This window comes from Aphelocoma coerulescens, chromosome 8, assembly GCF_041296385.1.
Source record: "Aphelocoma coerulescens isolate FSJ_1873_10779 chromosome 8, UR_Acoe_1.0, whole genome shotgun sequence".
Lineage (NCBI taxonomy): Eukaryota > Metazoa > Chordata > Aves > Passeriformes > Corvidae > Aphelocoma > Aphelocoma coerulescens.
In genome coordinates this window covers 31995474-32015892 of record NC_091022.1, presented here as the reverse complement: position 1 = coordinate 32015892, position 20419 = coordinate 31995474, and the positions used below count along the sequence as shown (strand labels likewise).

The window sequence follows — 20419 nt, the reverse complement described above, 5'->3', positions numbered from 1 at the left end:
ATGCCTGGGTGAGAAATAAAATGAAAATTCAGGAATATAAACTCCTTTTCAGTGCACGCTCACCTCTGGCTGCTTTGACATTAAATCTCAGCCTTCGTAATGATTCCTCAGTATCAAAATTGCACTTCACCAGTTCATACAATGCCTGGAGAGAGGAAAATCCACACATTTAACACTCCAGAGACCACCCAAATTATGCTGTGCCACAGCAGCACACTCCGAAAATCACTGATACCTGTTTAGATTAAAAATAAACTCTTGGAATGAATGCAGTGTAATTTAAGATGCATTTACTGTTTTTAAATTCCCAAATCTCTATTTACATAACAAAAAAAATACCCAGGCGAAGCCCTGCAACTTCTTCATCCACTACACACATTTGTCAAATTGAGGCAGGGCTTTTTTTGGGTATGAAGAAAAAAAAAAAGAATAAATGAAGAAAAAAATAAGTGTGCATTCATAGAGAATTGAAAATTTCATAACTGAAAAATTCTGTACCTGAGAGAATTAACTCACACAGATTTATATAGAAAATAAAGCCTTGGTTTTATTTATTTTCTATTATATATTTATTTTATATAAACCAGCATTAAGCCCAAGTCAACAGTTTAATATTCACTGAGAGGTAAAAACCTCATTGTTTCTATTTCCACAAGGAGCAATAAAACTGTCTCAAGCACAATTTTAACTCTTGGGAGTAAAATTAAATAAAAGGATGATTAATTCTATAAAATAAATGACACATTGTGGTTATTTTTCTATACCTGCTCATTGTCTTTAATATGGGATCCCTCAGGAATTGCATCCAGGCCTTTCTCCTCTCCCGTGCGCCTCGAGGCTTCATTGAGGAATTCTATGACTTTATCCTCTGGTAAAAAGTCAGGATTCCAGAGCAGCTGATCATCATTTTCATACACTGGATAAACCCCAGGGAGAACACAAGAAAATCAAGTGGTTATTAAGACATTTATTGTCTCTGATAAACCTGAAGATCACTGGAGCACCATTAATTGGGAACACACAGATAAAATCTCCTGGATGCAGAGATCCAAATGACTTGGATTTTGTACTTTGCCTTCAAATCCCTGGCATAGTCTGGGTTCTGGATTATAGGACTCATTCTGCAACTCCAGAATTTTAATCTCCACCTCTTCCAGAGCCTCCACAGGAGTATGAGAGCAGGGAAGCCACAGTAAACTGAAATTAATGGAGAAACGTGGGCCAAGTGAGATACCCCCTGATTATCTCCAAGTTTTATTTTGGAAGAGCCAAGCTTTGGATTGTAGCAAAATAAAGTGAAATTCTGGCTATTATAGCAGAAAAATACCCAGACCTTGGCTGTGGTCTTCAACAACCTTAGAAAGGTCAGCAAGAAAGGAATTTGAACATTGATTCCAAGAGGAATGCTTGGGAAAGCATGGTCAGCACAGGAAGGGAGGTACAGAGGGGCTGAGAGATGAATCTCTGCTGGGAAAAAGTATTTTAACATAGAAATAAATACAAATAAAAACCCTCAAAGGGGCAAAGAAAATGATGAAGTGCCTTGAAAAGCAAGCAGCTTCATTTCAGCCAGGATACACTTTGGGAACAGCTCCCAAGAGTTTTCTGGGAGGTTTTTCTTTCAAACTCAGTTGACTCAGTTTGGCTGCTCATTCAAGAAAAAAGAGTTCTAGGAGCCCTCAGAGAATCCTGGAACAGTTTGGGTTGGAATGGACCTTAAAGCCCATCCAATTCCATGGGCAGGGACACCTTCCCCTATCCCAGCTGCTCCAAGCCCTGTCCAGCCTGGCCTTGGACACTGCGAGGGATGGGGAAGCCACAACCTCTCTGGGCAATGAGATAAATGAGCATAAAGCTGGATTCTAGGAAGGCTCCTGGTTTTGTGCTGGTTATTTAAAAACTAAATTATATAAAGCTACAGAAAATCCATCCTCATTGACCTGCAGTGGGAGCAAATTCTTAGGAATGGGCTGAATGAGAAGGAAAATTGGCTTCCTTTATGTTCACAGCTGGGTTTAAACTGGATCTGCCTTTCCTGACAGGATCCAGCCAAAGCCTCTGGTTGAGACAAGGTGAAAAATTCCTGGGGGAAAAAAAATCTACAAAAGTAGAACTTTTTATTGCTGATTGAAGAGGTACAAAACATGAAAATCAAAGCTGCTGGTACCATTTTGCCTCTTTTAATGTGCTAATCCAGTTCCAGAAAGACAATTTCTCCATTAGTTGGGTTTTTTCCCTAAATCTGTAAGTGAAGAGGTTACAGCTTGTGTGCATCACTAAATCAGAATCCAAGGGTTCAAGAGGCATCAGGCCAGGAATAAAATCCTTCTTTTCCTCTTCCTCCCGCCCTCATGAAGTACAGGATGAGCTATAATTTGAGATGGTGGCTCTAATTGTCACTCATTTATTTATTGTCATTAGTAAGGCTCATGACACCAATCAAATCTTTTTTTTCTCCTAATTAGACATTAATCCCAAACAGTAATAATGGTCAAGTCTCACCTTTTTCATTCTCTTTGTATTTGCAGGTGCCAGCTGGAATTTCAGCTTGAAACATAGAGCCCACCATGATTTCCTGTTTGGAAATAAAAAGAAGTGAAGCAACCCTGAGATTTTTTTGTGGGCACAGGAGCACGATCACATCTTTTTTCCTCCCCTCTTAAAACTTCCATTGTTTGAAATTTAAAAATGCAAAGAACAGCTCAAAAATCTCAAACAGCTACATGGAAATGGATTTCTGATTGTTTGGGGAGGATTCGAAGACTTCTCATTATCAAAACTCTCCTATTTATGGGGGAAAACCACAGAGGATTTGGGTGCTCTACAGAGCTCAGAGTTACCCAGTAACAGATTAAGTTATTATCCATGAAATACAGGCTGAGTATTTACCTTTTTCCAGTCTTCTGAGGGAATATAATCTTCATCTTCTTCAGATTCCTCCTCTATTTCACTATCTACAAGAAATTTTGCAGACATTGAAGCCAAGAAGAGCAGGGTGGCAGAGGCCTCCGAGCCCAGCAGCCTCCAGCCCCACTCTGCTCCCTCCCTCCCTCCCTCCTTATCTCTGCCCCACCAGTGCAAGGGACACTTTTGGGGACGACATTAATGCTTCAGCAGTGACAAGATTAAAAAACGACCCACCCACATTTGGATTAAGGTACACAACAGGCTCTGAGAAGTTCAGGCACAAATAAACACGTCCCTAAATTGTGTTACTACATTTAGATTTCTTCTCCTTCAGCTTTGAATGATGCACATCCAAGTTTACTCTAAATTTGTGGGAATATTTTTGCAGGTTTCAACCCCTTTTCCATGAGCTCCTGGCTTGGTTCCTGCTGCTCTTTTCCAGCTGTCAGGGAATTTAAGGCAGATCTCAGCAGGAGGTGTGAGAAATCTGGAAGTGTGTCTTCCTGGGATTTAGGACTTAGGCCCAACAGCCCTTCCAACAGATTATTTGGGATAAGGATTGCCAGGAATGTTAAGCTCTTTATGATATAGGCCAGCTGCCTTGCACAAGGTGCTGGCTTATGTACAGAATGATATAGCAACATTAAAATTATTTATGCATCAAATGACATTTTTTACACAGCTGAAAACTGTAAAAACCCCCAAACCTAATGCAATACACGTGAATTAAGTTAATTCTATGCTTAAAAATAGGAACTTATTGAAGATATCTGCAGTCCTCTGCACAGCCACACATTTGTTCTTAAATTTAAAGGTTCTGTGGCAATTTTGGAGTTAAATAAACTCCAGATTAAAAACTGCATTTCTACAAAGTCATAACTAATAAATATCAAGAGTAAGGTATGATGAGGAACCTTTTATTTGTTCAAACACAGAACACAAGGAATTCAAATACCAAAAGTCACTTTCATGACAGAAAGGTAAAATATCTGCTGTCCCAAGCAGCTCAAAAGGTTCAGATCCCACCAGGGGAGATTCCAGGGAAATCAGAGTTGCCTGAAGGGACAGCTACAACTGTTTCAAGTGGATGCAAAATCAGTTTGTAAACAAAGTAAGAGAGAAAATGATCAGTTCAATGCTGGCAACAGAACCAAACCTGGAATTCTTGAAGCAAATTTTCTTCTTTGTGACCCCCCTCTTCATTATTTCAGGGTTAACAATTCTTGGCCTTTTCCAGATTTTACTGCTTTTCCGTTTGTGAGGAAATCTGGGTTCTATTCATAGAAAATTTCAGTTTATTTTTCCCTTCAGGTGGACTCTGAGCTCATTTGGATGAGGACAGAGCACAGGCTTTGGCAAATAACCAGAGCATACCAATTAATTTTAATCTGTAAACTTTCAAATTTCATATTTCCCCCAAATTTCATCCTCTCTTCTAAGACCAGAGAGTATCTCTTCTCCTTACAGAGCACTCAGCTAAAACCAGGACTTTTCTGCCTTTTGTTTCCAGGATAATTCTCATTAACAGCAGTGGCATGAAGAGGAAAACTCACTATTTTTAGGGATCAACATGCACTTGTGGCACAGAATACTGGCTTAACCGGAGCTGAGCTTACCAGAAGTCAGTGATACTGAGATTTATTAAACTGGACTTACTTGTATCAAAATATTTACACCGCCGAGGGCGAATGATCTCCTGGGGGTCTTGAGAAGCAACAGATGGGGCTGGGTCATCATTTGAGGACTGGGTCTCATCTTCCTGCCCTGAGGAATCTTTTATGGTCTCCTCCTGACACATGGAAAAAAATAAACAGCAGCTCAGCTATCCCTGCTAGTGAGAAACGGGATTCTGGCAGTATTTTTGCCAGGATTATCAATAGATCAACCCCAAATCTCTTTTATTTGTGGCCTGTCCAGGCTGAGCCACCACAAATGTAACATTTCAACGTGTGAACACATCCTGAGGTTATTTTTTGAGCAGGATTTGAAGCAGATCAATTAAAACAGCCAGACTGTAACAAATCAGAAATATGAACCCAAATTAAATCTTAATCTTTGCTTTTTTTTAGTCCTTGTGGTTTTCACTGGATTTCATTCCACTTTAAATTTTACTTTGGTCTTGAAAGTCCTTTCTTATGAATTTTCAATGAAAAGAGGAGGGATTTAGATGGAAATGGTATCTTCCATAAAAATTCATGTGCATAGAGTGGTTCAACTCCACAGGAACAGCAGGGTTGGCTCGGTCCACTGAGTCAAGATCAAAAATTAGAATAAATTCCTTTACAAGAAGATAAACCACCACAACTATGGGAATCATTACAAGCAGAAAAAACGAAAATCATAAATATTTTTTTAACAAATCGATTTTTTTTTTTCTACTTCAAAGCATGCTGCTTGTGTCCTTGCTGTGTTCTATGTTGCACACCCAGTGGCTGCTCGTGGCCCTGGAGCATCAGGCCCAGCACACATTGATGTGCACCTTCAGCAGCCACCAGAGCATTGTCACATGTGCAGCTTAGAGCAGATTAAAAATAGAACCCAGCTAAGTGCAGGGGAGCTAAATAGGCTGTGCAGAGATGAGCACTTGCAGGGAAAGCTTCAATGATTTATACAATTATTCCACCCCCACAGCTGCATTTTGTGCCTCGGAGCTCTGAACTCCCAGCCCAGCCGAGCCAGCTCAGGGCCCAGGCACCTAAAATCCAACTGGGATGGACTGGGGAGTGCCTGCTCCCACTGCAGGGCTGGGATGGGCTGAACTGGTGTGAACTGGGATGGGATTGGGGAGTGCCTGCTCCCAGTGCAGGGCTGGGATGGGCTGAACTGGTGTGAACTGGGATGGACTGGGGAGTGCCTGCTCCCAGTGCAGGGCTGGGATGGGTTGAACTGGTGTGAACTGGGATGGGATTGGGGAGTGCCTGCTCCCAGTGCAGGGCTGGGATGGGATTGGGGAGTGCCTGCTCCCAGTGCAGGGCTGGGATGGGCTGAACTGGTGTGAACTGGGATGGACTGGGGAGTGCCTGCTCCCACTGCAGGGCTGGGATGGGCTGAACTGGTGTGAACTGGGATGGGATTGGGGAGTGCCTGCTCCCACTGCAGGGCCGGGATGGGATTGGGGAGTGCCTGCTCCCAGTGCAGGGCTGGGATGGGATTGGGGAGTGCCTGCTCCCAGTGCAGGGCTGGGATGGGCTAAACTGGTGTGAACTGGGACAGGATTGGGCAGTGCCTGCTCCCACTGCAGGGCTGGGATGGGCTGAACTGGTGTGAACTGGGATGGGATTGGGGAGTGCCTGCTCCCAGTGCAGGGCTGGGATGGGCTGAACTGGTGTGAACTGGGATGGGATTGGGCAGTGCCTGCTCCCAGTGCAGGGCTGGGATGGGCTGAACTGGTGTGAACTGGGCCAGTCCCTGAGCTGTGGCTGCTGAGGGGCAGCAAGACACTGGCTCTGCACTGTCCCCAAGGAGGGTGAGGCCCTGTAGGGGGACAGGGGTGGCTCCTCTGCTGGGACACAGGGACAGGACAGGCAGGGCCTTAAATCAGCCACTGCAGAGCCCTGAGGACACACAAGATGGAAGCTGTACCAGGAGGGAATTAAAAGTGAGGACACAGAAGGAAGTGACACATCAGGAGCAGCACTGAGCACAACAAAATAAACATTTGTGCCTTAGTTTGATTCTGCACAGGATCACTGATGTACTCCAGGCTCATCCAGCCCCATCCCCACCTTGTCACCAGCCCAGAGCCCTGAGAGCCACATCCAAGTGTTCCTCGGACACCTCCAGGGATGGGGACTCCAGCCCCTTCCAAAGCCTGTCCACCCTTTCCATGAGGAAATTTTCCTGAAAGAATTCTCCCTGAAAGAATTCTTCCTGCATCCTTCATGTTATGTAAGTTTCTCCCCCTCTCCAGCTTCCTGAACCTTTCCTGGTACAATCTAACAATGGATCTTCCTTTTGAACTATTCAGCCCCCACAAATAACAACCTTCTCCAGCATCTGTCAAGGGAGCCTGTAAATCCCAGGAACTTCAGTTCCTGAATCAGATGTACCATTCCTCGTCTCTGTGTGGCATTCCAGGGATTCTAAAATAGGTGAAGTACCAAAAGCCCAGAATGGATCTTTTTCAAAGCCAGATTAGGTAATGAAACCTCCACTAATGCCTCAGCGTTTGTGTCGCTGACAATGCCAAAGGGTTTGTATTTTAATGGAATTCAGGATGCAGTAGTGATGGAGAAGTTACAGCTGTGCCCATGACAGGAGTCTAAACTCCAAGTAGAAGAAACTCTTCTAAATTCAGAAAATTATTTGGAGAGAACACAGAAAATGAGTTTGAAGATGCTAAGCTCAAAATGACACATTTTGCATAGACACTTTGGTTCAGTTAATTCAAGTACAACCAGGCTGGGAAAATACAATTTAAACGTTCAAGTTGGAAAACTTGCAGGATTTCCAACACCCAGAACCACATTTAATCCAGCTCCACCCTTGTGCAGTTTCAATAATCAGCTTTTCACATCAAAAGAAGTGTTCAGTTGTATCTCTAAAGGTGTCTGCAGGCATTTAAAATGTCAGTGCTGAAGTTCTGAAGGACAATTCCAATCCCTTCTTAGATGCTGCTGCATCCATGTATTTTAAATTGTCTCAGTTTGGGATGAGAGAGATGGAATTAAGAGCAATTAAGAGAAATGCAGATGGGTAAATCGGAATAAACCTCATTAGTAAAGCAAGGTTTGTAAAATCAACTCTATTACCAGTTAGCCTGGGATATTGAGTAGCACATACATGCAAGCCACGAATTTACATATGCAAATGAGCACACACTTACTTTGTTTTCCCCACTGCAGCCACTGTTGTCATCGTTATCAACATCATCATCATCTTCTCCCTCCTCCTCTTCCTCCTCTTCCTCCTCCTCCTCCTCCTCCTCCTGCAGGGGCACGGTGCCATCGTAGCCGTAGCGGCTCAGCAGCTCCTGGATGGGCATGTCGCTCTCCTGGGCAGCAGCCAAACAAAAACTGGGATTTAACAGGGATAATGCCACAGGAGCTGCTCTACAGCATCAAGGTGAGCACCTCTCCACCAAAGAAAAAACGTGTGGGGCTTTTGTGCAGGATAATTTCTTTCCCAATCCTCAATTTATTTACAGCAGACCTCCCACACCAGGAGGATCTCCACGGGGCCACAAACCCATTAAAAGGGCTTGGTTTTACCAAACACCTTCAGTACCCACAGCAAACACATTCCTTACTGGAATAGTTATTGGTATTCCCTGCACTGCCCAAAACCAGCTGGGAAAATGGTGCTATTTAGTACAAATTTGTGGGGAAAATGGATAAAATGGGTGTCAGCAGCAAGTGCTTCACACAGACAGCTGAGATCCTGCGAGGCAGGAACCTGTCCCAGCACAAGGCAGGAATTCCTGCAGTGACTCCAAGAATTCAGCTCCATCAGAACTTGCAATACCTGGCTGGAACATGGAATTAGATCTTCTTAGGGGGAGTTGTGCTCCAGGGACAATTCCACTGAGTTCCTCAATTTTTGAATGTAAAATTCCACCCAAACTGCACCTCTCAGTGTCCCTGTACCTCTCCTTCTTCTGGCAAGGAGGGTTTGGATGGGGTGAGGGATCCCCTGATACCCAGGGAAGGACAGCAGGAATGTTTGTTTCATGTTTATTTTAAGCTGGTTGGCTACAAACCCATCCCCAGCTGGAAGCAAATCTGTGAAAATCTTAGAAAATTTTATTTAAAAATCCTTAAAAAGCTGGTCCACTCTGCAGAGACATTTCAAATTATACTGCCACTTCTCAAATTTAGAGGCTCCCAAACTCTTACCTTTATTAATAAAAATTACTAATTGCTGGCTCTGCTAATTACTTCCTTTACTACTTTTAATCCTCAGTGCCCAGCCTTCAGGACAGTCATCCCTAAGGAGATTTTTCAGAGCAGAAACTTTCAGGGATCATTTAAAAATTCTCTCTCAAAACATCAAAACCTTTGTTTATTAATTGGAGGTGTCTGCTTGCTCTAAATAGCTTTTTCTTAGTATTAAATGCACACGTTGGCTGATAAACAGATATTTTTAGTTACTGGCTGACCTTAGACTTCCTATCCTAAGGGCCTGCACTGAGCTAATTCCTGGAAACATCCCAACAATCCCAATGACAAGAGTGGGGTTAGCTGTGCTCTGTAAAAAGAGTGACACAGGGGTTATCAGCACTCATTGTCTGTGTGTTGTATTGTATTTTATTTTATTTTATTTTATTTTATTTTATTTTATTTTATTTTATTTTATTTTATTTTATTTTATTTTATTTTATTTTATGTTATGTTACTTCATTTTATTTCATTTCAAAGAACTAAGCCATCCTACCACTTATTCCTCTACTCTTTGGTTAAGCTTTACTCTCAGTAATGCAAATAATGTGGAATTAAATGTTCTCCCCTTCCCTCTTGACTCCTTGGTCCCCATCCTGTCAGTGCATGGGAGGAACTCTTAGAAGTGAGGAATTAATATTTTACTGACACAGACAACATGAAAGGCCTGTGGTCTTAATTAAACCTGGCAGCAGAGCTAGCAGAAAAATCGTATTTTAATTATCCAAATGTCCTCCAGTACATTTTGGAAAGGAACATCCTTTCTTTAAGTGCTCCTATCCTATAGAGCTGAGAATTAGAAAGAACTTTCACTGGAATTTGTAGGTATTTGTGAATTATGGAACAGGAATATTACTGACCCTGCATTACCTAGGAAAGGGGGGTTTGTATTCATAGTATTTTTCTCAGGTAAAGCCTCTTAACTTCAAATAGTCCATTCCAATTCCCAGAGTTCCAAGGACCAGCAACTCTCCAAGAGAAAACACAAACTGGGATTTCTGTATCGCTTCAGGGTATTGCAAAAATGGAAAAGGTTAAAAAAATCACAAGGATTATCCAAGACACTGAAATTCCTTCTGTGGAAGGAGAGTTCCAGAGCCCCGGTGTCCAGCCTGGCCTTGGGCACTGCCAGGGATCCAGGGGCAGCCACAGCTGCTCTGGGCACCCTGTGCCAGGGCCTGCCCACCCTCCCAGGGAACAATTCCTGCCCAATCTCCCATCCATCCCTGCCCTCTGGCACTGGGAAGCCATTCCCTGTGCCCTGTCCCTCCAGGCCTTGTCCCCAGTCCCTCTCCAGCTCTCCTGGAGCCCCTTCAGGCCCTGCCAGGGGCTCTGAGCTCTCCCTGGAGCCTTCTCCTCTCCAGGTGAACATTCCCAGGCCCTCAAGGACCAGCACATTCCAGACCCACCAGAGTTTAATCCATGAGCAGGAAAGATCCCAACCCTCACAGGAAGGGGGAGTTTTTATGACAACCACCAAGGTTCAAAAATGCTTTTGCAAAACCCAACTGCCAGGGCTGAACTGCTCCACCAGGGACATTCCCAGCCTGGGGAAATCTGAAATAATCCAAGTAAATATTGGGGGAAAATCACAGGACAGCATTTATCCTGAGAGCAGTTTTGAGAATTAAATGGCCTATCACTCATGACTGAAAAAAGATAAAATTATGCAAATGTAAATAATATAAATTATGTATTTATTTAATATTTACCCACAACTCGAGGTAACCACTGGATATGAGGGGATAAACTGAAGAGTTGTAATGTGGTGAAAGAATTACATAAAATATGAAGGGAAAAAAGCACATTTTCAATTTAAACCCCACGTGAGACATGTGGAGCTCCATTCCTCATTTAATCGACATGAAGCATATTTAGATTCACCAACTATTTATTTATCTTCATGTTTTCCAATTAATATCAACCTAGAAATTGAAAAATGATCATTTGCGCTGGAAATATAGATTCAATGGAGTAAATGAATTTAAAGCCATATTGGTAGAATCACTTAAGCTAAATAGGATTTGTACAACAAATATTCATCTGTGAATCATTAATGATCTGTTCTGGAGGCCAACAAGGCCACAGACAGCATCTAAATTACTTTGCATTTATAATGAACCTACTTGGTAATTTAAGAATATTATTCCTGCCTGAGAAATAATTTAAGACAATACAGAAGTGACAGCAGAACCTGGAATTGCCAGAAAGAAATGATCATTTCCACTGGAAATACTGATTAAATGCACTAAATTAATTTAAAGTACTATTGGCATAATCACTCATGCTAAATAGGGCTTGGATATCATTTCCTCTGCATCTTCCTTTAAATGAAGATACTCCTATGTGCTCCACTAGATTAGACAGATATTTGTATCAAAATGCACAAGAAATGTAAAATTATGAGGGCTTTGCCTTTAAATAAAAATCTACAAGCACTACTCAGGTGCAGTTGGAATACACAAGTTTAGTCAGAGGATATTTTAATTTATATTCGTTTGAAAATGCAAAGCCTATAGATGCAAAAAGCAACTAACCAAGCACAGCTTTATCCATTATTAATATTTATGTGCCACTTCTTTTCCCCACTTTTTGGTACATTTATTCAGCCCCTTTCCTCCCTCTTTATTACTTAGCTATTCAGGGGTTTAAGGTGACTTTTTTTTTAAAATTCCAAATACAAGGGATAAAACCCTGCAAGTTTTGTGTGGGTCTGCTTTGGGACTCCTTCAGGCCACCTACCCTGTTAAGATCCTCTATTTCAGATCTGAAGTTTGTTTCTCCTTCCATCATTTCCTCCTCTTCTAATGTCCGTTCATCATCAAAGTCATGCACCAGCATATCAGCTGATGGGTCAAATTCATGGTCATCAGATGTTGCTGAACCTCCTGATGGGAAACATTTCCAACAATGTTTTTAGTTACACCACGGCCTCGCAGAGCTGAATTGCTTTACTTGCTTCTTTAGGTGACATTTGAAGCAAAATTGTGATCAGAAATTCAAATATCATCCCTCGCTCCTTTGGCTTTGCCTCATTATTCAGGGGAATTTCCTTTGTGGGGAAGAGATCCTGGCAGGAAGGACCAGGTCCCTCTCTCTGCACATCAGGCCCTAGTTAATGCCTGGAAAATTCAATTTGTGATCATTTAACTCTTAAATAATCACAAACCTGCCTAAATCCAGTTCTACAGGGAGTAAAAATACTCATAAAATAAAAAACTCCTTTATTCTTGGGCACCTTCCTCATTTACAACTACAAACTTATGCCTTCTCCAAATTTTCCATTAACCAAGTTTCCCAGTTATGCAGATTTTATTCCTGAGTTATTTTCCCTCATCCCTTTTTTTTCCCCATCATTTGGTTCCATTTGGTGACAATGACAAAGCAATGAATGGATGAATGGTTTGGCAGATGTCACGCAAATACCTGAGTTTTAATCCCAACCCTGCTCACATTTCCCCCTTTTTTCCTGAGTTTTAATCCCAACCCTGCTCATATTTCCCCCTTTCTTCCTGATTTTTAATCCCAATCCTGCTCATATTTCCCCCTTTTTTCCTGATTTTTAATCCCAACCCTGCTCATATTTCCCCCTTTCTTCCTGATTTTTAATCCCAATCCTGCTCCTATTTCCCCTCCTTTTTCCCTGGACAATTTAAATTCCATTTTCCAAACCTTGTAGCCACACTAAGGGTGTGACAGGGAGGGGTGACTCTAAGGTTTAATTATGAAGCAATTAATTATTTCTCTGAAAGAAATAAAACCTCAAGAGGCAACAACAATCCAGCTAAAGGAACTCCTGGAAAGCTTTTCCACTCATAGGATGCCAAAACCCTTGGAAATTATTAAAAATATTTACCTGGGCTTGAAGACTCAACAGAAGGCTAAAAAAAAAGAAAAGAAAGGAAATTATTTTTGCTATGTTGAACCTGTACAAATTCAATTATTCAGCTGATACAGAGCAACTCACTGCAAAAAAATATATTTATAAATAATAATCAAATTTATAAATAAAGCACCAAGGTAAATAGTACTTTAGCTCTGATCTAACTCCAGGTATAAATCTCCCTTTCCACAACCCAGGGAGATCCCAGATTCCACTGCCAGTGAGTCCCAGTTTAAGAGAAATTATTCTTCCCATTTGAAGCTGAGCACAAATTCCCTGTTCTACTCCAATTCAGGGACACATCTTTTAAAGGAATCCCAAATCATAATAAGAATTCCATACAGAATAAAGGAAAAATCAACTTAATCTCCAACCCAGCTGCGAGGAAAAAACAAGACCACCAAAAAAATCTTATTTTTGAGATAGAGAGAGAAAATGAGACTTCCCCAATAATCCACATTAACAGAGCCCCTCTTTGATCCAAAATTTGGTAACCTGATATTTATAACCTCCACAAACAAATTCTTTCATAAAATCCTGCTTTCCCTTGCTTATCCCTTTGCCAGTCTTTAACCTCCTGGGGGGAAATTTGCATGTCAGACATTCAAAGCTCATTTGTTTTGATAATTCAAGCAAATGTTCCAACCCTTTTCAGGTCCAGAGTGATGAAATGTTTATTTCCAAGTTAGGAAAACTGACTTTTCCCTGTGGTGCCCTGATCCCTGTCACCTCCTGCAAACTCAGATACTGTTTGGCACCATGGATATTGTTATATTAATTAATATATAATGCTGTCTTCAGGGAAAATCTTGTGCTGCTATTCCAGGATTTTTAAAAGGATTTTCCTTCTCCTTGCCTCCTTCTCAACTCGGCCTAGTGACGCAGCAAAGCAAAATCTACAGTTGAAAAAATCCTGTGCAATTTGAAATTCTTTTATATCAAAAGCTCTTCAAAGTGAGAAGAAAGAAACCTTTGGGAAAAAAAAAAATTCACTTACACAACTGCCTCTCTTTTGTGGGAGTCTGCAATGCATAAATGAACTCAAAATATGTCCAGCATAGGGAAAATACAGAATATACACAGAATTCCTTCCCAATCTCCCATCCATCCCTGCCCTCTGGCACTGGGAAGCCATTCCCTGTGTCCTGTCCCTCCATGCCTTGTCCCCAGTCCCTCTGCAGCTCTCCTGGAGCCCCTTCAGGGCTCTAAGGTCTCCCCAGAGAAATTCATATGAAGTGGGTAAGCACTACAAACATTTCTGTGGATTGTTGCACAACACCAGGGGAAGTTTTGCTAATCACTACACCCAAAAAAGTCTTTATTTGCAAAGATTATCTTAACAAATTCCAGAGTCCAGTATTACTGAGCTGGAGCTGAATATCAGGATCAGCCAGCAAGGACTGATCTCTATTTGGTGTTTTGTTTGTCTGGTAAACCTGGGTAATTAATAAAATGCAATACACAATAATTAATACAAATTGACAAAGTCTTAATGTGTTTATTGCAGCAATCATTGGTTGGAAACCAAATAAATGCAGGGAAAGGGTTGGAAGCAGCATCCCTGGAAGTGTTCAAAACCGGGTGGAGGTGGGAACACGGATTAGTGGTGGTGCTGACTGATGGTTTGACTCAAATGATCTTAAAACTCTTTTCCAACCTTAATTCCACAATGAAAAATTATTCCAGAAATGACTCTGCCCTCCAAGGAACAGAGCTGGATTTAAAGGCCTGGAAGGGCCTGAGGAGAATTTATTCTGAGGGATAAAATATTTTCCTTAGCAAACAATAAATTCTGCAAATGCCATCTTAGAACTCCTCTTTCTGCCCAGCCATTAAAATGTGTTGTTACTGGGAGCCCCTTACACAAATTAACACTCATTTTGCAAAGAAAAAAACCTTTTTCCAAAACGTTCCCTGCTTCCCTGGATCATTTTTAATGTAACAGAGGAGTTTTGAGGGGGTCTCAGCTGGGAAACAATTTATGGATTTATAAACCAGTAGTGTTAGTCTTGGCTTCCTATTGGCAATCCTTTGGGAATTCTGGCTGGTCCATGCACGCACCAGGGAGCTGATTCACCTCAGCTCCAACCTGGGAAGGGAAGTTCTGGGGAAAGGCCTCAATTCAGAAGGAAAACCAGCACATAAACCAGGGATAACAGGAGTTCAGGGAGCCCTGACTCCAAAATCCAGCCCCAAAACCACGGCTTTGCTTTCAGCCTATAGGAAAGCAGCCTCTGGGTCTCTTCCTCCCTCCCAAGCTTTGCCAACCACATCTGCCCTGTCTGTGGATTCTCCTGTCTGCATTTCCTGGGTTTCCAGTCTGGGATGAGCTGCCAATCATTTCCTGCTTCTATTTCCAGCCTGAACCCAGTGTCACATTCCAGCTCATCTTTATTACTGGCCAGCTGCTGCCAAAAGCAGTTCCCTGACCTCTTGCCACCACTCCTGTGCCACCTGTGCCAGGCCCAGCCTGCGGGCCACTCCACGTGCTGGGGCAGTAGCCCCATCTCCAAGACGACTGACACCACTTTTCCAGCCTCTCCCCAAGCCAAAGGACTTTATCCCAGGCCTCTACGAGTGCAGACATGCTGCAAACAGTCCTGAGCAGGAGTTTGAGGCTGGACACGTGGAAAGGGGAGAGCTGCAAAACCCTTCAGTGCCAGTCTGGCAGCACAGAAGGTGAAGGAGCATCCTCTGATTGAAGAGCTGTGGAAGACAATTCCTGCACGGCCTGGTGAGCCCGCCTCATTCCGAGCCTCCAAGGGGTCGTGGCTCTGGCCAGGCTAGAACAGATGGCTTTGGGGGCATTTAATTATGAAAATTCCCTGGCACTGGTTAAGGATCATATGGCTGTGTTGGCACTGGCAGATCCTAATTCCTAAAGATGGCACGGCCATGGAACGGGAATTCCCGGGAAAAGGGCACCCCTCTTCTTCAGTGGCTTTTCATTTTCTGCTCAGCCATTCCCAGGGAAGCACAAAGCACGATTCTGCCTCAAGGGCACTCGTGGGAACAAAGAGCTGCTATCTATCAAAGGATAATGGGATCCAAGGCTCAGGAGAGAAAAATATGGGATACTGACAATACACAGGCAATACACACTCCAACTGTTCTCTGAATTGCACCATCAGCAAAGGTAACAGAGAACAGTCTGCTGTGAGCGCAAAAGAATGAAAAATCATCCATGAACTCCCAACTCATGGACAATGAGGAAAAACTCCAGTGACCAAGGATTCCTGCTGCATGGATACACTGAGGAGCCTGTTTGTTAACGCTCCAGATGAACAATTTGAAGGAAAGCCCAGCTCTGAGGGGTGAAGAAAACAAACCTTAGGTAAAGAGAAAAAGGAGAGACACTGAGCCACAAACCATCAGCACCATTGGTTTGTCACTGTTTTATTCCACAGGTATTTTTGGGAGTAGCAGGAAAGACAGGCTTTTCCCAAGGTTAGGGACACTTGCAGCAACAACCAGCCAAAAGATCCCATCCAGTACATTCCCAGGGTATGGATAAGGAATAGATGGGACAGATCCCATCCAGTACATTCCCAGGGTATGGATAAGGAATAGATGGGACAGATCCCATCCAGTACATTCCCAGGGTATGGATATGGAATAGATGGGACAGATCCCATCCAATACATTCCCAGGGTATGGATATGGAATAGATGGGACAGATCCCATCCAGTACATTCCCAGGGTATGGATATGGAATAGATGGGACAGATCCCATCCAGTACATTCCCAGGGTATGGATATGGAATACACAGTCTGAAGTTGGCCAGTCTCCTTCAGACACCGTTTAGTGCCAAGAGGCAAATGCAGCAGGGATGGGTCAAACATGGGAACACCCACAGCGTTCCCCTAAAACAACTCCCTGGACTTTGGGATCTGTCTTATCCCATCATTTGGGATGGAAATTAAATTATCCCACTGAACTGGCATTGTGACAGTTTATTGAATGCAAGCAGCCTTCAGGAGACAGCAGCCTTGCACAGTTTATTCCAGGCAATTCCCAGTGCTGCACGCTGGCAGGAGATGGCCAGGTCTTATTCCAAAGCTTCAGAGCTGCTTGGAATGGACTGGGATACTCCAAAGCGTGAAAGCTGGAGAAGGAATGCACTGAGCTTTCTCTTTCCCCTACAGCAAAAACACCTGAACAGAAGGGACACTGCACAGTTTCACTTCTACCCACAAAACTGTTGTCCTTGCTGACACCTTTCACACTGTTTAACAGAAGTGATTAATAATGAAACATCTTAAAATTTGCAGAACAATCTGCAGTGGCCACAAGACAAATACAAATCCTGTTCAAATTGACTCAGTTATCTTTAATAGCTCTTGAAGTGTTACAAAAAACAATTCAAAACTAGAATTAAATTCTCTTCATGTTGATAGCGATATGCCTGACAAACCCATCAGTTTGTTCAGGTCTTGAGCTCTGCAACAGGAAAATATCCCAAAGTTAATATACTCTCCTCTAAGTTGGCCCTGGAGAAAAGAACTGTTTAAAAAAGGGAATAACATCTTTTATTCCAGAGGGAATGTGTCCCTGTCCATAAGAGGAAGGCTATAGTCCCAGCTTTCCCCTCTCTCCGTGTGTTGTGTTACAAATTAACTTGTGTTAAAATATATTTTAAAAGCCTCATTTTTACCTTGGGGAGAAAAGAACAACACATTGAAGCAAGGGAAAAAGAAAAAACCACTTCTGGTCCTCTTTTACAGTTCTACATGTGAACACTTGCACAGCCCAAACTGCAGTGACATCCCTGAAAGGGAAGCCTTTACATCCACGGATTTGTACTTTTTTAGTTTGGTGGCTAAATGAGAAACTTCCTGTCCTTCCAGAAGATAAACGTCAAGTGCAATATTTGAATTCCCAAGATCCCAAACGTGAACATTAAAGCCTTGAAGCTTCTACCTCAGCAAAGGTCCCCTGGCTTGGCCATTCCCTTCTGAGACTTGATTCCTCTATAATGAGGACTTTTCCCAGTGTTTTTCCTTGGAAGCTTTCAAGACCAGACTGGAGACAGCCCTGAGTGAGCTAAGGAGACCTCAGAGCAGAGCCTGCTGTGAGCAGGTAGGACCAGAGACCTCCTGAGCTCCCTTCCACCCCAAATTATCCCTTAATGCTGACTTTTGAGATTTTTGAGAGAGCTACGGGTGTTCAGCCTGGAGAAGGGACCTTAAATCCCACCCAGTGCCATGGCAGGGACACCTTCCACCATCCCAGGCTGCTCCCAGCCCCAATGTCCAGCCTGGCCTTGGGCACTGCCAGGGATCCAGGGGCAGCCACAGCTGCTCTGGGAATTCTATTCCAGGGCCTCCCCACCCTCCCAGGGAACAATTCCTTCCCAATCTCCCATCCATCCCTGCCCTCTGGCACTGGGAAGCCATTCCCTGTGTCCTGTCCCTCCATGCCTTGTCCCCAGTCCCTCTCCAGCTCTCCTGGAGCCCCTTTAGGCCCTGCAAGGGGCTCTGAGGTGTCCAGCGGGGACAGGGCAGGACAGAGAGGTGACAGTAACATCCGAGTGTCAGGAGAGCAGCTGATCCCCCTTGGATCTCTGCACTGAAGGACTCAGGTCCATCCCAGCCTGAAATCCCCTCCCAAGGGGAGCACAGAGCTCTGCATTCCTGCAGAGCAGGGGGAGCTGCAGCTCTTGGGGTGCCGAGTCACAGCAAGGGACAGGAAACTTCAGGATGCTGAAAGCAGGTTCTGTCCAAGGTCCCACTCCAGCACCACTGTGCAGGGATTTTCCCAAGGGACTGGGTCCTTGGAGAAGTGCTGGTGCTCCGGGCTAAGGAAGCTGCTGCAGGGAGGCAGCTGCAGCCAAGGGGAGGCTTTGGCTGACAGGACATGATGCTCCCTGCAACTCCACCAGGAGAACTTCCCATTCCAAGAGAATTATGGAGCACGACACCACAGGCAATCAGAACTCCACCACCCCTACCTGAAGCACACAATTCCACACTTCCCCATTTTCTATTTAACATTCATTTCCATTACAGACTTCCTTAACTTCTTGTAATAATCCAAAATACCGTGCTAAGAAAACCGGGATTCTATGGAGTGATAGGATCCTACTACAGAATTCCAGAAGAAACCAGCCACAGTCGTATGCCAGGCACCACAAGGAAACATTCATATGGACAATTTGTGACGTGAATGGATTAGGAGGGAAATATTAATACAGCCTGGGGCTTCTGGCCATGAAAAGGCTCAAAAAGAAACAACTTTGCAACAATTCCAGCGTCTGCCTGAATCCCTCTGCTGCTTTAGGAAGGATTTGAAGTCCTGAGCTGGAAGCCCACAGACATCAATATTTCATCATATGCAAAAAATATCCACAAAACTCTCCTGTTGTGACAAAATAAACCAAGGGCCACCCTCTTTTTAAGATTAGAAATGCAGAGTGCCACTGCATTCCCCGCGATTCCCCAGAGCTTTCCCTTGAGAGAATACAACCCGTGCCTATAACCAACCACTTTGGGGTTTATTCCCTCATCAAGGCAGGGAAAAAACAGAATTCCCAGCTCTCTACTAGGTTCACTGATACCTCAGGGGAGTATTCTACAAACACTGCTCAAAATGACATAAAAATGACCCCCAATTAGTTACAGCTACGATCAAACCAGGAAAAATATGATTGACTGATGTCAATCCCTGATTTTAATCATGATTTAGACCAGTAGAAAACCTGGATTTAATCTATTTTGACCTTGTTCTGTATCCAGGAGCTACTCAAAAACTCTGACTGTTCAAACACCTCAGTTTGCAAACACATCAGTGACTGTGTGAACTTTACTACTGCTTCCTACTACACCTTAGTTCAATAAAAATACTAAGAATGTAAAAAGGTTACTAAGAACAGTTATCAGAGCATGTATTTCTTCAGCATTCTGTCCTGAAGCTGTTTCAAAATAGAAATCAGGAAGTAATTTTCAAAATATGAAAATAGAATTCAGTGACATTCCCAAAGTTTAAAATCCCTCAGCTGAAAGAAGCAGAACATTGAGAAAAAGGGAAATTTTCCCAGACAACAGGAATTTATAGATGACTTCTTAAAGCACACAATGTTAATAAACCGATTTTTTGGTGGAAAACAACTAAACTTTCAGAAACTCAAAACCATTAAAGTGGACTCAAAGGAATTAGGTTGAGGCATGTAACTGTCCACTGACACCACAAGAGAACTGCTCCTGCTCCTAGACAGCTCCTGCTTCTCCCATACTTTCTTAACACCCTAAAACGCCAATCCAGATTTTAAACCCCCCAGAAATTCACTCTGCAGAAGCAAAAATTGAAGTTCTTATTTCAGCAAGTCAGAAAATTGAAGAACCTCAGTGATGGGTGAGAAACACAAGGAGCTGCTCAGCTGCCTGCTGGAGGTTTGGGAGAAACAGGAGTGTCTGTTCCAGCATCAATCATGGGGAAGGGAATCGTGGAATCCTTTAGGTTGGAAAACATCTCCAAGACCATTCCCAGCACTGCCCAGGCCACCACTGCCCCGTGTCCCCAAGTGCCACATCCACAGGGCTTTTAAACCCTGCCAGGGATGGGGACTCCACCCCTGCCCTGGGCAGCTGTGCCAGGGCTGGACAGCCTTTCCAGAAGGAATTTCCCCAATATCCACCCTGAGCCTCCCCTGGCCCAGCCTGAGGCCGTTCCCTCTCCTCCTGTCCCTGTTCCCTGGGAGCAGAGCCCGACCCCCCCGGCTGCCCCCTCCTGTCAGGGTCTTGTGCAGAGCCACGA

The 20419-nt window shown here is 43.5% G+C and overlaps 1 protein-coding gene across 9 annotated transcripts in view; it reads right to left on the bottom strand.

The window, feature by feature from the left end:
• MIER1 (MIER1 transcriptional regulator) overlaps nt 1-20419 on the bottom strand; it is a 32357-nt gene that overhangs the window by 7499 nt on the left and 4439 nt on the right. For 3 of the 9 annotated variants that reach the window (XR_011152590.1, XM_069023647.1, XM_069023645.1), the window contains exons 2-9: nt 12640-12664; nt 11526-11671; nt 7733-7900; nt 4564-4696; nt 2890-2954; nt 2503-2575; nt 765-916; nt 64-145 (exon numbers count right to left, since the gene is read on the bottom strand). Coding sequence is in view for 8 of the 9 variants with exons in the window: in XM_069023645.1 (XP_068879746.1) it covers nt 64-145; nt 765-916; nt 2503-2575; nt 2890-2954; nt 4564-4696; nt 7733-7900; nt 11526-11671; nt 12640-12664 (844 nt within the window). In the remaining variant the exon portion in view is untranslated. Of the gene's footprint in view, nt 1-63; nt 146-764; nt 917-2502; nt 2576-2889; nt 2955-4563; nt 4697-7732; nt 7901-9653; nt 9860-11525; nt 11672-12639; nt 12667-20419 lie in introns of those variants that run through there. The other 6 variants (XM_069023649.1, XM_069023648.1, XM_069023650.1 and 3 more) reach the window with 4 other exon arrangements.